The sequence below is a fragment of the Mizuhopecten yessoensis genome, unplaced genomic scaffold (genome assembly GCF_002113885.1).
Source record: "Mizuhopecten yessoensis strain PY_sf001 unplaced genomic scaffold, ASM211388v2 scaffold6863, whole genome shotgun sequence".
NCBI lineage: Eukaryota > Metazoa > Mollusca > Bivalvia > Pectinida > Pectinidae > Mizuhopecten > Mizuhopecten yessoensis.
In genome coordinates, this window is record NW_018406762.1 from 1,179,455 (window position 1) to 1,196,418 (window position 16,964).

Here is a 16,964-nt window from a genome sequence, read left to right on the forward strand (position 1 = left end):
ATGTCTCTTTCACAGGTCTAGTCCTTTTATTATAATACGGACATTATAATCACGACGAATATCTTCAATAACAAGAGGCATAGAGGGCCTTATCACTCACCTGAATATTTAAGCAGTCAAAGCAAAATATTCTCATTAAATATTATATTGCACTACAAATATTTCCCTCGCAAACTTTGTCGGCTCCATTTGTTGAAACTACCAGCCAAATATTATTATTAAGATTCTATACTTTGGTTCTTCTTCAGAAGTTGTTTGACATATTTCCCCCTGTGACTTGTTAGTAGGTCAATGTCATTTTCCTTCTGAAACTTTGTTAGCTCTATCCCAAGAAGCTACCAGCCAAATCTTATGAATCCATTCCTTTTGGTTCTTCAGACCAAACCCTTTGAAATGTTGTTGACCTCTGTGACCTTTTAAAGTTGGTTGAGGTCATTTTCAATTGCGAATTTTGATGAGCTCTATCCCAGGAGGCCACCAGCAAAATATTATAATTTTATGCCTTTCGATTATTCTTCAGAAGTCGTTTGATGTTTTTGACATATTTGACACCTGTGACCTTGAAAGTAGATCAAAGTCATTTTCATTCTCAAACTTCGTCGGGCTCGATCCCGGAAAGCCACCAGCCTAATATAAAGATTAGATACCTTTCAGTTCTTCAGAAGAAGTCGTTTGACATATTTGACCGTTGTGACATTGAAAGTAGGTCAAAGTCATTTTCATTCTCAAACTTCGTCGGGCTCGATCCCTGAAAGCCACCAGCCCAGAAGTCAGATTCTATACCTTTCAGTTCTTCAGAAGAAGTCGTTTGAAGAGTTTGACATATTTGACCGTTGTGACATTGAAAGTAGGTCAAGGTCATTTTAATTCTCAAACTTTGTCCGGCTCCTACCAACAAAGCTTTCATTCAAATATCATGGCTCTATGCCTGTTTGTTCTTCAGAGGAAGTTGTTTAAAAGAAAGTTGACGGACAAAGTGTAATGTACAAAGCTTTGACAATGTGTAAAGGACAAAGCTTTGACAAAGTGTAATGGATAAAGCTTCGACAACGTGTAATTGACAAAGCTTCGACAAAGTGTAATGGACAAAGCTAAGAAAAAGTGTAATTGACAAAGCTTCGACAAAGTGTAATGAACAAAGCTTCGACAAAGTGTAATGGACAAAGCTTCGACAAAGTGTGATGGACAAAGCTTCGACAACGTGTAATGGACAAAGTGTTCTGGACAAAGCTTCGACAACGTGTAAAGGACAAAGCTTCGACAAAGTGTTCTGGACAAAGCTTCGACAAAGTGTAATGGACAAAGCTAAGAAAAAGTGTAACTGACAAAGCTTCGACAAAGTGGAATGAACAAAGCTTAGACAAAGTGGAATGAATAAACTTAGACAAAGTGTAATGGACAAAGCTATGACAAATTGTGATGGACAAAGCTTAGACAAAGTGTAATAAATAAAGCTTAGACAAAGTGTAATTGACAAAGCTTAGACAAATTGTAAGGGATTAAGTTTTATGGTTCAAGTTTAATTGAAAAAGTGTGAAGGAGGGTGTAATGTAAAAAGTTTGATGGTCAGACAATATCATTGACAAAGCGTAACGGAGAGATAGTTAGTGTGATGGACAAACAGACAATGTGTATTGGACAGAGTATGATGGACAGATAAAGTATGACAGACAGGCAGATTTATAAAAGTGACAAGGTCCTATAGTACCATACAGGATAACATCTTGAAATGACCTTAGCTGTGGATAGGATGTAAGGCTCTTCACCACCAATTCAGAGTTACTGATAGGTCTAGGGTAGGGAATCAATTAAGATATAAAGACACCAGACACTGTAATTATGAGTAGTTTGTACTTTATTATTCACAAATTTAAACAAGTATCTACTACAAGGTAAACATATATAATGATGTTGATAAACCCTTGTTATAATATACAGTAGTACACTGAACTAAGTCTGTACACAAGTGGGTCAACATTCACAGGCAGACACTTGTACAGGTCCGCCATTACAGGAGGCCAAAACGGGACGCCAACAGTGCTAGCTACGGCATGTTTGAGGGGGAAAAAAACAGAAACAAGTTAAAATAGCTTATAATGCCAACTGTACGAGTCTCTGCTACCTTCTTTAAACATGATCAAGTGACTGGTCAGCAGAGAATGACCAGTACGGTCACTCATTCACAAAACATACATGTGAACCCATCACTAAAAGGATGAAATATATTCCCAGCAATAAAATCAAATTTACTTAACGACTTTGCCTCTTCACTTACAAGCCAAGAGAACAGCCATTTCTTACAGGGAAATCAGTAAACCGTGTCACTAGGACCTATACTTATAAATACCCGTTTTTAGCACTTCCTCTTTACAATGTCTTATTGACCAATATCTCAAGAAGAACATTAATCCACACAACATGATGAATTCGACCCCGATCATGCAGAGGAAGAAATTAAAAATACAATACAGTTGACTGAAGCAAAAACTCTTATCATCCTGATGTGACCACTTGATCAATGATAATATATTAAAATTCAATATTGTGTACAAAATATTCCAAATGCATAATTTTTTTACTTAAAACAGTTTTCCCATCTTTAAAAAATCCCAATAGAACAGTAAATTGCAACTATAAAATTCACAAAAACTGATATTCCAGTAAAGATATCCTCTACTGTAGATTATAAATAATTAACAAAATAGCCTCACTTTCGTTATACTAAAACTCATTTCTATAAAAACCAAACATGTTGAAATTATTTTCTACTGGCCTGCAGACTTTCTTCTCCAATAAATCTAAGGAGACATAAAAATTACAAACGGACTATAATTACATGTACAATAGAACAAACCACTCCTGGCTGGGAACGTGTGGCTATTCCGCATTACAGCAGTGTTTAGTGTGGAGAGGTCGCAAGTCGCTACGGAAAATCTACGTATACAACGTAAAATTAGACAATTTACTTACACAACTGTCCCAATATATTTTTTACCAGCTTTCTGAAATTTCTTTGGTCTTCAATGAATGTGCAGTACCGACCAAAGGAACTAGTTTTTTTTTCCATACAAGAAATATTAACTGAAAAAGCACGAATCTGTTGCCATGACAATGCCTTTTTGTATCAAAAATATAATCTCCATCATGTTCTAAGGTCATTGTCATGACAACAAAAGCGATATTTCATAACGAGGGGTGAATGGAATAGAATGGACTGAATCGTATCTAAATGGTCTAAGGATGACCTAACCAAGCCTTTCATTACCAAAAAACGGAATATCTTAAAGTGTTTTGATTGTCTTTTTTTATGTACAGAAAATAAAAGCTTTAAACTGCAAAGAAAAATATTAAAAGCTACTAAGTAGAATGACAATATTGGGATATTCTGATTTTTTTTTTTTTTGGGGTGGTTTATATTTCAAACAATTAACAAATGTTATTTTTCAATCAATTATAATAATATTTCATATTGAAAATATGTATTTTTAATGGTTATAATAATATTTAATATTAAGGTATACGTGTCACCGGGTTGACAGCCAAACAATATTGGCCTGCATTGTGAGTAAGGCTCTACACCAAACATTTAACACACATATAAATAAACCACATCTTACCCACTTTTAATGGTGGAAATAAAAAGCACTTTATTTAAAAAAAAACACACATTTCCATGACTACGTGATATTAGAAAAATCATTGTTCAGGAAATGAGTATAATAACGTTGGATAAAATCTAGATAAATGTTTTATTTTAATAAATAAGAAAGTTTGTTAGGGTGATGAAATCTTGTGATAATACTATCGGCAGTACCTGTAGAGAAATGGCTTACTAACATGAGAAACTGACATATATTACAATCATATGTCAGTAAACATAGTTACAATGACCTACATTCTACATTTAGTTTTGGTTAAGATGAAGTACACCTCCTTCCTCCCACATATGTGAAATAAAATGTAGTCAAATCCAGGAAATCCTAATATTCACTGAATCTACACTTTTCAAATTAATTGCTTTAATTTCAAATGGTTTTTTCCTGATTACAATTTAAACGAAATAAGGTATCTTCAAGTCAAGAAATCAAAATAAAAGCTTAGGCAGCAGAGTCTACACATTAACATTATGAGGTAATGCAGACATTCCCGTGAACACCTGCTGCAGTAATATCAGTAGGAATATGACATGGCACCATTGTTGATAAAGATATGGAGACTGACCTACATTACAGAGCCTGAATTAAACAATCGGCAACCTACGAGTTTGCTCAGTCATAAGAGCACAGCTGCTTAGTTTGAGAGGGATCCTGGTATCAGACAAGCTAACAATGATGTATCTACAGTACCATACCCATCCAACAATGATGTACTACAGTACCATACCCATACAATACAGTGTATATACAGAACCATACCAATACAGTAGTGTATCTACAGTACCATACCAATACAGTACAGTGCCAATACAGTACAGTGTATCTACAGTACCATACCAATACAATACAGTGTATATACAGTACCATACCAATACAATACAGTGTATCTACAGTACCATACCAATACAGTACAGTGTATCTACAGTACCATACCAATACAATATAGTGTATCTACAGTACCATACCAATACAGTTCAGTGTATCTACAGTACCATACCAATACAATACAGTGTATCTACAGTACCGTACCAATACGATACAGTGTATATACAGTATCGTACCAATACAATACAGTGTATCTAGTGCCTTAACACTTCCTTAGGATTTCTTTAAGAATTAAACCTAAATTAATGAATGCAGGAACTACAACCCAATCAAAACAGTTGACTTGAATTTATGAATAAACCAAAGGTCAATGTCCACAACCAATGAAAAACCTTAACTTTAATCTATGCATGAACAAAAGGTTAATTTTCACAGTTAACTGCTAATTATGCATGAACTAAAGGTCAGTGCTGCCCCTGCTGGTATGATTGGTCTTGCGTGGCCACAAAGAGAAAAGATAACTGCCGTGATTTCATTGTACAGTCAAGGTACATAAGGCCACATTAATACGCTTATTTCTTGAGAAATTTGAAATTATTTATACATTTAAAATTTTTAACCTGAGATTGAAAATAAATTAACAAATCACTGAAACAAAAAACAACCGTCTGTGAATTCAAAATGAATTAAAACTTTTACAGGTATGCTATTTTGTTTCCAATTATAAAATTAAATCATAATTTGTACACATCATAGCTACACTGTTCATCTAGTTTTTGTCAACTTTCATGTGAGCATTAGTCTGGTGTGCTCCAAGTGGATCAGGAAGATACAAGATTATATAGATATCTGTACAAGGCTAATCAATTGTGCTTTCAACCCATTCTCTTACTAAAGAAAATAAAAACAAATTTAATGACCTGTTATCAATGTATATCGTCCTATGCTTGACCCACCAATATAAAGGCCCTGGTCACAGATACTGGCTTAGAAGTTCTAGGAGGATCAGATTCTGATCAAGATTTAGCAGCTTGTTTAGAGGTAGTTATGTTTTTGTTGTAACCAAATCATACAATTGTTTGAAATCCTTTAATTAACCCTACAATGTTTCCTTCACAGTACTTTCGGTCCTTCTATGTTTCTGCCATGAGGCTCTATGGGGACATCACTCTGGGTTATGTTGTTATATGGTTTTTAAGTATTGGAGGGCTAGTATGAAATTCCTGAGATACAAGCTGAGCAATTATCTGTTTAAAAAGTTTGTTTTACATAACATTCATGTTAAATTAATGCTGATGTTTTTTTATGATATTTTACAGAAAATGCAACTAAGGACAGAACTGAGGACCCGTTTCCCCAACATCCCTCAGCCGGCTCACATTTTCCCCTTGATATAGATTTCGTCTTCGAGTTGTCCTTTACATATTGCCAATTCCCTTTGTTGGGCATGTTATTCGAAAATTGGTACGAATACAGCAACATAAGGGACAAAATGGGCCAGTCACCAAGCTTCTTTCCTTTTTTGAAACATAACTATTAAACAGACACTGCTGAAATTGATAGGCAAAAGCAATAAAACACAGAGAGTAAGCCAAAGTGACATTTGAAATCAAAAGTATCGGACTACTAAATATTTGAGTTTTGTTATCCTTCAATTTCCCCTTTTTGAAAAGTCCAGACCTCTGAAACGAGCTTGTAATTATGGGCCTTTGACTGTGTGAGAAGGAGGAGAAGGCAGATTTGTATAACCCTTTCACCCCTATGTAACTTTTAAGACTCTACCATGCATTGATATGGATGAGTCCATTATGGTCTACAGTGGTGAAAGGGGGTAATAATCCACTGAATTTTAGACATACAGGACAGCTGCGTGTCTGACAAAAACAGGCTGCTAGAAATACAATTATTTTTGTTTTGCTTGTTTGAATGAACATGTACAGTTGACTTCCTTTGGAAAAAAAATTACACTCATGATTTACATATTGTGGGTTATTACGGTCAATCTTGCCAAAGGGCCTTTTTTTGAGTCAGATAAGTTCATGAATCTAAACAATATTTCCTTAATTAAAAATATAAAATTTTATCGATAATGTATTTCAAATGGTTGTCTTTGTAATTAATTCTTCATTAAAATTAGAACTTGTCTACGCCTAAAAACTACTAGGATTCCCCTGCAATGGAAACTCAACCAGACTGATGTTTTTATCTTGTTTAACTCACTTACCCCTGAAATTTCATGATTAACTATAAATTTTGAATTGAAAGAGTTAAATTGTGTCTTCAGGGGTGAATAAGTTAAATCTTGTATACCTTTTTCCATGAATTTCAGATGTTTGTTTTAAATTTTAAGTAAACACAGCGGTTTGGCTAATAGACACACAGTCTTCTTTCAGTTTAATGGTTTGTGATGTAAAAGTTGTAACTCATTCCACATACCATACTGTAATGTCAGAGTTGATAAGGGGAGGTAACTGTGCAACAGATTAAACTCTGTCATAATTCAATACGCTGAGCAGAATTCTAAACAAGCCATGAAATAATTTACATCGTGATTTTTGACTGTTCTCAAATGCATAAATATAACTGTTAAAATAGTCATTTGAAATTAAAAGTGATATGACAAAACCCCACATAATAATATGTCATTCAGATTAAAAGAATGATTTCTTTATACAGCATCGTATCAAGACAACACATGAAATAACAAATACATGGTATTATATCACCACAACTACATATTTGTGTCATTTTCCTTTATCCATTCCACACATTTTTCAGTTCAGCTTCATTACACCAGGCCTTCACAAACCTTCCTCATCTGATGCTTTAATGGAGTTACGGAAAATAAGTAACAGAAATTTTCCGTATCTCCAGAAAAGCTTTCCATTCTGAACACACCATCAGGGGTGGATCCAGGATTTCGTGTTAAGTGTTAAAAAGATATCTGCTGAGGTCATGATGTTGTCAAGTGCAGGTGGTGGTGGTGTGGGATGGTTTAGTGAAGAAACTACCAAAGTGAAAATCAAACAACCAAAAAGTGTGGGCTTTCATCCTTTGGGAGGAAATTATAGAAAAATTTTTTAAAGTGCAGTCCCCCTGATTCATCGCCTGGATCCATCCCTGAACGGGTTTCAAATCAAAAGATATTTTACTCGACAACAGCAGAAAACATGTAGATTCATAGACCTATATTTTGTTTCTGCTTATTGTTTGAAGTAAGACATCACCAGCATTTCCCTGTGGATACAATATATCATAGACAGCACTTGTTATTGTAATGGCATGAACAATGCGCGACACAACGTAGTAGACAGTCTGTACAGAACAATAAACAACAAATACTATCTATTCCTTTAAGCCTCTAGTAATCTCCTCTATGTACAATGCTAGAGAAATAAATTACATTTTAATGAATAAACAAATATACAAAGGTCTGACCACTCCCATTTCTAAGACATCGTTTATTCCTAAACAACAAAATAGTTGACACTTTAAACACATTTGTTGTTTTGTAATCTTTTAAAAATGTCTTAAAGCTGGAATATGTGGGGGAGAGGGGGAGATTTTCATGTCTGGCCAAAATTGGAAATTAGTTACTGTACTTTGCATGGCTTACAACATTAGTTTCACAGTAAGAAAAAGTACAAGAACATTGGTGTTATCGTGATTAATTGTTTCCGTACAAGTTATTTCACAAGTTGATTAATTGATAAACATTTGTGTTCTACTTTCTGATGCATTAACTGATCTATCAGGTTCCCGTTGTTTGTCTACCTTCATCATTCTCTAATAACAACAAAAAGTTCCAGATTGTCGTAACAGGATTACACCTGTGGTAGGTGTTTAGCCATGTTCACTCTAAACTGATCTTGCTCAGCCGAATATATCAAACAGAATCAATCTTCCAAACAAAATACTTGGAATTTCAGATATGTATCATCCTCGCAAACTATCTGATTTACATATAATTTGCAAATAGGTTTTTAAGACCAAATCACGAGGTATATAAATCATGCCCTTTACATGAGGTATATTTTAAGCTCAAGTAGTTTTGAATCTTAACCAGACAGAAGTTATATAACAAGATCTGTACATCTTCGTTACATATTTTACACGTGTACGTATTCTAGACAAAGGTTGAGCTCCACGCAGGATCTTATCAACTGATGATGTTTCTATTGGTCATAGTATAACAACACTTACAAAGTTGATGGGAAAAGGAGTAGTGGGGAATCAAACAAGAAACATGCAATCATAAATCCTAAGTAAATGTATGAGGTATTTATGTCAAATATCAGCCATGATGATGATGATGATGATGATGATGATGATAACTCATGATAATGATTTTCTGAGTGATTGAAGTCAACAATCGGTGTCAAGTTACCTCCCCTTGGTTCTATCACAATTTCATGCTTGGCATTTGTTTAATTCTTTCACACAGACTTACTTTGAATAGGACAAAGTGCATTACCACTGCTGCCACGAAAAAGAGTATGATTTCCACAGCAGATTGTATTAGGAGCAATGCTTCATGGCAGAAATCTTTTGGCATAAGTTGTAATACCTGAATTTGAAATTTCCAATCAGTGTGTTCCAGTGCAATTGAGATTAAGAAAAAACCATGGGATAACAAGACCATAAATGACAGCTACAACAACACAGCAGAGAGCCTAGAAACACAGCTCTATGGGATGTCAAGGAAAACGTACCGGAAACAAATACATAAAACCCATGATCCAACTCGGCCATAGATACATACATCAGTTGATCAACAGCAGACACCTGTTCAAATACCCAGGAACGCCGCGGAACACTTGTTCAACCGGTTCAAAAACACTTGAACAAATGCTCAATGTTGAATCAATGATGCTTGAACAGTAACATGATCATTATACATTTTCAGAATGTTCCTGACGAACTCTGAAGTTTCATGTGTAGACAGGTCTGGTTCTTGTAGCCACAAGCCCCTTGAAATGAAATAATTTCTATGCACTCATAACATTAATCAGAGTGACAAACAAAGGTAATAACACATTTCTGAACACTTTTTTAAATTTATGATGTGTAACTTTACATTTGAACCAAGAGTCATGTCACTTAATATGAGGTATACGGACACTGACCTCTGGTCTACATCATGAAACTTCAAAATTTTGCATGGCAGCCTATATTCCTTATGAACAATGACACAGAACTATATGCGTCGAACAGCTTTTTTGTTTTTGTCACGTAGAACATTTTCTTTTCTTCTGAAATGCTTGTTTTTGAAATCAACAGTCTCAATCCGTAACATATAGCATTACTTATGCTATAATCTGGATGTTATTCCTGGACCCAGCGGTCAGTAGATCAGAACAGTCCGTCCTGCACGTTCTCTACATTATGTCCATGGCTGTCACACACACACACATATATATATATATATATATATATATATAAATATAACTGGTCGTCTCCTCTTTGTATAATGAGAGAGGCGAGATCCCACAGTGTCACGTAGCTCCTGAGGTGGGATGTGTCTGCTAACACACACACAAAGACTGAATCACAAAACTCCATAATTCATCAAGCGTCCCTGTCGCTGTAGCAATATGATTTGAGAAGCTCTATATATATAAGTTTGTATTGTAGCGTCCTTTTTCACTGCATACAAACCTCACTTTCGACATTCCTCTCCCCTCCCCCTGGCACTGTCCGCACAGCCGTTAACTTTCCCTCCCCGTCAAGTCTGTGATGTAATGTACAGCCCTTCCCACTCCCTTCCCATTTGACTTGCACTGCCCTTCCCTTTCCCTCCCTCATTCAATCAATTTGTCTTTACTATCCCCTCCCCAGTTTGGCCAAGTTTGAGCTACGATGAGATGGTAGATATCTGGTAGTGGGTTGTTTCCTGGTTGGGACAGAGTAAATGGCTGGTTGAGTTAGATACGTTGAGAGTGCGGCCTATCTGCAGCAAGCGTTCGTGGACACAGTCAGCCGACACCCGTGCTTCTGCATCCTGATCCCAACATTCTTCTATAGTGGGAATCAGAGCCTCAAGTCCCTGTAAGGTAAGAAAGTCAAACATACAGCTGGTATCTAAAGAAGACAAACATAACATAATTACATTTATCATATGAATACTGTGTTATGCAGTGTCATAAAACCATCACACGAATTATGTTTATGTAACATGTATAATATCACTCTGGAAATGACGTCACAATTGAATAGGAACAATCAATGTGATGTCACCTCATTGTGAAGCGGACACAATTTTCATCGTTCAGAAGCGGCAAAGTGCAAAATATTCCTTTCAGATCACAATTATACATCTTACTTTGTATTATATGATAAAAAGAATCGGTCATTTGTTTCCCTTCATATTAGATTTCTGATACTCGTTTTGGACTTTTCATATTTGCTCGCAAAAACATGAAAACTTGTATCATAAATCTAATCTGAAGGGAAACTTTTGACAATAATCATGTTAAGTATGATTTCAGATGGTCTAAAAACACCCACCGCATGTCTGATCCAGTGATCCTTGACGGAGGGGCGAATCTTCTTCATCACCACCAGCTCCTGCATGTCCTCCAGAGTAGGATGTGAGCCTATCTCCTCCTCATATGGTAACTGGTAGTCTTCCACCGGGGCGTCCGAGCCCGAACACCGCGACATGAGTTCCCACATCACCAGGCCACATGCGTACATGTCAATACGCAAGAAAGCATCTCGGTTAAAACTGATTGCACCTTCCAAGACTTCCGGCGCCATGTAACGCCTTGTTCCCACCTGCAATGTAGTTATTAAAACAAAATGCAGAAAACAAATCTACTGATCAATTTTTCAAACTATAATGAATTTTTTTCTCATCACATGTGAATTTCTAGTAGGATAGACATTAATAATTGTTTACTTTTTCAATTTTCTGTTACTTTTTCTAGATCTACAGACAGATAATGAGCCTCTTTTAAGAGTCTTATATCTACTGCTTAAGTTTCGCCTTAGAAAAGCTGGTCTTCCATAATGGGGACAAAACATCATGACAGCAAATATAGGTACACAGCATACAATGTAGTACAGCGACTTTTAGTGAAATCAACATTCTAAGAAAGAACAATTCTACAGAAAGAACAATTCTAAAGATTTTACCTGTGAAAGGGGAGTATTTGACTAAACACAATTTTCCAGGTTTTCAGTGTTCTTTTATCAAATAATCTAATATTATATATGGAAGTTAATGACAAAGATTTGACCTATTAACTAATTTAAGTCCAGGACTTTCACAAGTTTCTGCTCCGCTAAAAAAAAAGAAAACACTGAACAGACATACCAAACCATGAGTCTCCCCTGGGCTTTTGCCTGGTTCAAACTTGATGGCCAGACCAAGATCTGCGATACAAGCTGTCAGGTCATCCTTCAAGAGCACATTTTTACTCTTGAAGTCACGATGAGCTATTGATGGTTTCCCCTCCAATCCGCGAGCTACTGGGATCTCATCGTGCAGATAGGCCAGGCCGTTGGTCATGGATTCCGCAATCTTGCAGAGCTCACTCCAGGTGATGGTATTGCCTTTGAGGTAGTCGGACAGTGATCCAAACTCGTGGAAGACCGAGATTAGCCAGAGGTTCTCTTCACGCTTTTCTGCTCCAATAAATGCAAGCAGATTGTCATGCTTCATGTGAGGTAGCTTGTATATCTCCTGTTCCGTCATCCACGATGAACGCTCCTTAAACGGCATGATTTTAACAGCGACCACCTGATCAGTCATAATGCCTTTCCAGACAACTCCGAAACGTCCATGTGCCCGGACTTCCTCCAGCTGTACTGGCCGAAGAGGGTGTGGCGAGGGTGGGAGGTCAAGCTCAGGGTCACCAGTAGACAGCTGGTGGTGCTGCATGTATCTACAAATACATCAACATGAACATAAACAACACATGACAATAGATCATTTCAAAACAAAAAAGGAAATTTACATCAGTCAATTAATCCAAACCTTATTGTTTTCCAGACAATTTTAGGAACTGAAATATTTTTACTACCAATTCCGAAACTTACAATATCAGATTTCTTTAACAAAAAACAAACTTGTCTGTGGAATCAAAATTGACAAAGCTCCCCTGCATTCATCAGATTAAATCATTTTCTGGGGATTGATCTGAGGCAATTGATGCTACAATGAATTGATCATATAAAAGTCATACTGTATTGTAAAATCTCCTAGCTTCTTTTATATTCAAATAAAACCCAGCTTCAAATTATGAATACACCACATAATTGACTGTTTTCTCAGCTTTAGTTTTGTGTAAGCTATTATACAAAGGCAAGCAAGTGAAGCCCATTCACAGGCCACAGACAATCTGCTAGTGTTTAGTTCACCTGTTGTCCTTGAAGTAGAACCTCCACATAAAGAACACGCCGATGATGATTATGACGAGGACAATGATAGGAACAATGGAGTAGAGTAAAGTTTTTAACAACTTGTCCTCCGGAGGATTTGTCTTTGTTGATGAGGTATCTACAAAAAAAACAAAGACATTATATAAAAGCATTTCAAAATATGGACAAAATTCACATATACAACAAAATGTGTCGGCCTTAATAGCAGAATTTTGAGTCCTGTGCTCTTATACATGAAACCATTATCATGCTCAAACTCTGATTCTGTGCTCAAGCCCACTTTCTTGTTCAGGTAATAAATTAATAAAATTTCACATCTAATCAATGATTTGGAAGAACGTTTGAGAGTTGTAATCTAGAATTGACTTTTTGACCTTGTTACATGATTGACTCATTCACCCATTGAAATCTCAATATGAACTATTCCAACCATTGAATTGGAAGAGTTCATATGTGTCTTCAGGGGTAAATGAGTTAAGCAAGAATTTTAAGAAAGCTGGTTTAAGGATAGAATCCATGCTTAGACTTAAGATATTTTGGATTTCTCCTCTTTGATGGTACTTGGAACTCGCACAGAGGTTTTTAAAATACTTATCTGAATTATTTCAAGAAAAATCTCAATTTTGACAACATTGCTTGGTTTTTAACCCTTTCACCACTGTAGACCATAATGGACTCATCCATATCAATGAATGGTAGAGTCTACTAAAGTTACATCGGGGTGAAAGGGTTAAAGTGCTGCTTGATATGAAACCTCAAATATGATACAGTGGAATCTTACACTTCAAACAGTTTTTCCTGGTTTGGGATAACGAGCTTATAAGACAAACTACCAAAAATACTGGAATTTGAGAGCAGTGGGCCACATCAGTAATAATGAAGTTAAGACGGGCCATTATATATGTAAACTTAAAAGAAAATTGGAATATGGAGGAGTCAATGGCCCTTCCAGGATTATTCCTGCTTTTATGTTGACATTACTTTTCTTGAAAGTACGAATCACTTTACCTGTACCTGTCGTACTAGGTGTCGACGTGGGAGGGTAATTTATCGGGGTGATGTCCTGGTTACAAAGCGGTTTGTTACAACAACAGAATGGCACGCTCGTGATCTTTTGACTCTGGATACAGTTCTCCTGGTCACACATATCCTGGTCGGCCCAGCAGCCCTGTTTCATAATGTCTATACCATTGGAGGTGTTACGCCATGCCGTGAAACAGTGCGGCATCTCAGAGTCACATTCCTGAATTGTCTCGCAGTGCTCGATACTACTGTTACACTTGTCGTCTTTATACACTACACATCGTAACTTTGGCACTTCGGGCGTTTTCCCTTCAATAGTCGAACCAGCTGTTGACGAGAAAAATAAAATTATGTACATGTTTAGCTATGGTCTGGAATTAAGTAACATCACTAAGGCCAACATTCAAAAATGTTAACAAAATACAATTCAAACCAAACAAATGTTTTACTCAACTATGTTTGATATTAATGCTGTCATGTACATGTGAATATATCTTAAAATATCATAAAATAATATATATACATTAAATAAATTCAGAGAATTAAGAACCTATTGCTCCTTCGCCTGTTGCGATTGAATATATTTTAAGATGTTCTCGCTTTTACTCAATACCCTGCCTCCTTTCTGGTATCCAGACAAGGAGCAAAGGACCAAATTATTCCACCATTAAGAAAAACATAGGGTTGTTTCTACTCTTGCCTTGTGCATATATCTTGATGCAATGTTCATACATAAAGCTTTTTAACAGAATAATTATTATTAAGTCGCTAAATGATTGTATGCCTCATGTATCTACCTGGATGATCCGATGTCTCCTTCAAATCATGTTTTTGCTTTTGATGGTAATTTATTGAACAATAAAACCTACTTTGGACATTGAAGACAGTTATACTGTATCAAACATTTTGTTTAATCAACAAAGGCAACAAAGGAAATCACATGGAAATTAAACCAGATTTATTTTACAGTGAATAAAATGTGAAATTCTGATACAATTATCAGTTCTTTTAAGACTAGTTTCATGTCTGTATCCAATTATACATAAAAGCTATAGATAATAAGTAAGCTTTGGTTACAATGAATACTGTTAATTTTAAATAACCAATCACCTAAATCATCTGTCACTTATAATGCATGTCTGAAAATTACTTACTGTTGTCAAAACAGCATTGAATAATTCTATCAACTTATCAATACCACTTATTTAATACACAAAACAAAAATAATGTAGGTCTTTTAAAGTTTAATTGAATATCTTTTAAACATTTACAACAAATTTTCAAGAAACTTATGCCAGATTCAACACATGCAGAATGCGTATATATTTTCCCCAAATAACTACTCCATACAGTATATTCCAATGTGATGCCATGTCACATTATGAACAATCAAACATCTATGTAACACATTTTAAATGCATATATATATCCGACAGAATTGTTGGAACTTAACTTGCAACAAGATGAGGTTAGGTTGTATAGAAATGTAATATCAATATCCCAGCTTTATAATTCATAGGAGCACAGGGGATATTAAGGAAAATATATCTTTCTATAATGAAACCAGTATCAGTAATTGCTATATATATATATAATGAGGATACAAATTACATACAAATGACTTTTATAAGGTTTAGTGAGTTGAAGGGAGTAAGGGTTAATGTTGGCAAGATCTTACGCTTATTGGACGAAGAAGAAGATCGTGGGATCAGTGCCACAGTGGTCCGAATATGAAGGAATAAGGAATGACATTAAGATTTTGTTGGATAGATGACAACAAGAATGACGACGACTTCGGTTACTTTAAACAATACAAAAACGTGTACAGAGTGTTTAAGAATAAAACATCTGATCTGTCACACGCATGTAAATTAACACGTGCATGTAACGACCGGTGTTTACATTCGAACGGGGCCACACGTTGTGAACTGATTTGACATCAGAATTTAGGCCGGGTTATTTCCAAAGATTTCGACATACGAGTATGTCAGATGTGTTTTGTAGCATGAAAGCATTCCAGTTGAACATATTATTAGCTCAGCAGTGTCAATCTATGAAACTTACCACTTATTTGAAACGATAGCGCAAGACTAAAAACACAAAAGATCGGGCAGAGCCTCTGAAACAAGTTTTGCGAGTTCATGGTTCAGCTCGAGTATCGATCCCGTTCTGCAACAAGAAATCTAGTAAATATTCTTTCTTATTGCAGAATACGAGTCTCTAGATAATCGTTTAAAGTCATATTAAAGGCTGTCTCCCCAGTCTTCGTTGTTCAACACAAATTTCCTTTTTTTCTGCACGTAAAGCCGAGAACTCTGTTTACTTTTATTCCAATATGGCTGACACCACTCTGAGTTGCCCGGATGTTGTTAATTGTTGAAACTAAAATACAAAGACGAAAAGGATTTCCGGCAATGTTACCCCGTTTAACCCTTGGTAGAGAAAAAATGTCAATACCATGATTTACGTCAGAGATAGGAACAATACTATTAACTTCAACTTGGAAATATATTAATGGATACTTTAAACTCTTTACTGATATACAAATTAAATGAATCCTTTGTAAAGATTTTAAATGCGTGCCCATTTAAATGCCAAAATGTCCCGATTAGAAAGCATGGATTCGTGTTTAGACGTGCATTAACAAAACAACGGCCTTTGCATTAAATAACAATCATCAACCCATATCAACTGATCATGTCTAGGGTTACTTAGCAAGAATTCGACAATTTAATATTCATATCCAGCTTCAATATTGAACATATCTACTTGAATTCGTGTTCAGTTGTCCACCGACCATTTACAAATAAAAAAATATTCTGAGACAAATTGTAAGCAAAGTATGAGAAATTAACGAGTTAATACATGTTTTGTAATTCTTATCAAATACAATGAAATATATTTTTACCCTCTTTTCTCATTGGGTACGTTCTTGTTTATATATATTTTTCTTTTATAAATTTTCCTTGCTACGTTTTGCGTCATATATTTTACCAAATTTTGCACGCAGTTGTAGCTCGTTTTATTAGTAATATTAATACACATTTATTTCTCCAAAATTACTGACATCTAATT

General features: G+C 35.6%; 1 protein-coding gene across 2 annotated transcripts; it reads right to left on the reverse strand.

Annotated features, from left to right (window-relative positions):
- Window positions 1-1,837: 1,837 nt before the first annotated feature.
- On the reverse strand, window positions 1,838-16,238 carry LOC110452758 (activin receptor type-2B-like). 2 transcript variants are annotated; one of them, XM_021501425.1, is made up of 6 exons: window positions 15,954-16,238; window positions 13,881-14,216; window positions 12,846-12,984; window positions 11,800-12,370; window positions 10,989-11,258; window positions 1,838-10,527 (listed from the first exon to the last, which is right to left on the reverse strand). In XM_021501425.1, the coding sequence occupies exons 1-6, from the start codon at window positions 16,030-16,032 to the stop codon at window positions 10,336-10,338; spliced, it is 1,587 nt and encodes a 528-aa protein (XP_021357100.1). In that variant the 5' UTR covers window positions 16,033-16,238; the 3' UTR covers window positions 1,838-10,335. The 2 variants fall into 2 exon arrangements, with proteins under 2 accessions (XP_021357100.1, XP_021357099.1); XM_021501424.1 differs by having other exon boundaries at window positions 13,875-14,216.
- Window positions 16,239-16,964: the final 726 nt, after the last annotated feature.

What these genes read in the sequence shown, in the direction of transcription:
- LOC110452758 (XM_021501424.1), bottom strand. Translation starts at nt 16,032, where the DNA reads ATGAACTCGCAAAACTTGTTTCAGAGGCTCTGCCCGATCTTTTGTGTT. An exon ending in ACCTAGTACGACAGGTACAG is followed by an intron (nt 12,985 to 13,874) that starts GTAAAGTGATTC and finishes TTTTTTTTGTAG; the next exon opens with ATACCTCATCAACAAAGACA. An exon ending in ATCACTGGATCAGACATGCG is followed by an intron (nt 10,528 to 10,988) that starts GTGGGTGTTTTT and finishes CTTACCTTACAG; the next exon opens with GGACTTGAGGCTCTGATTCC.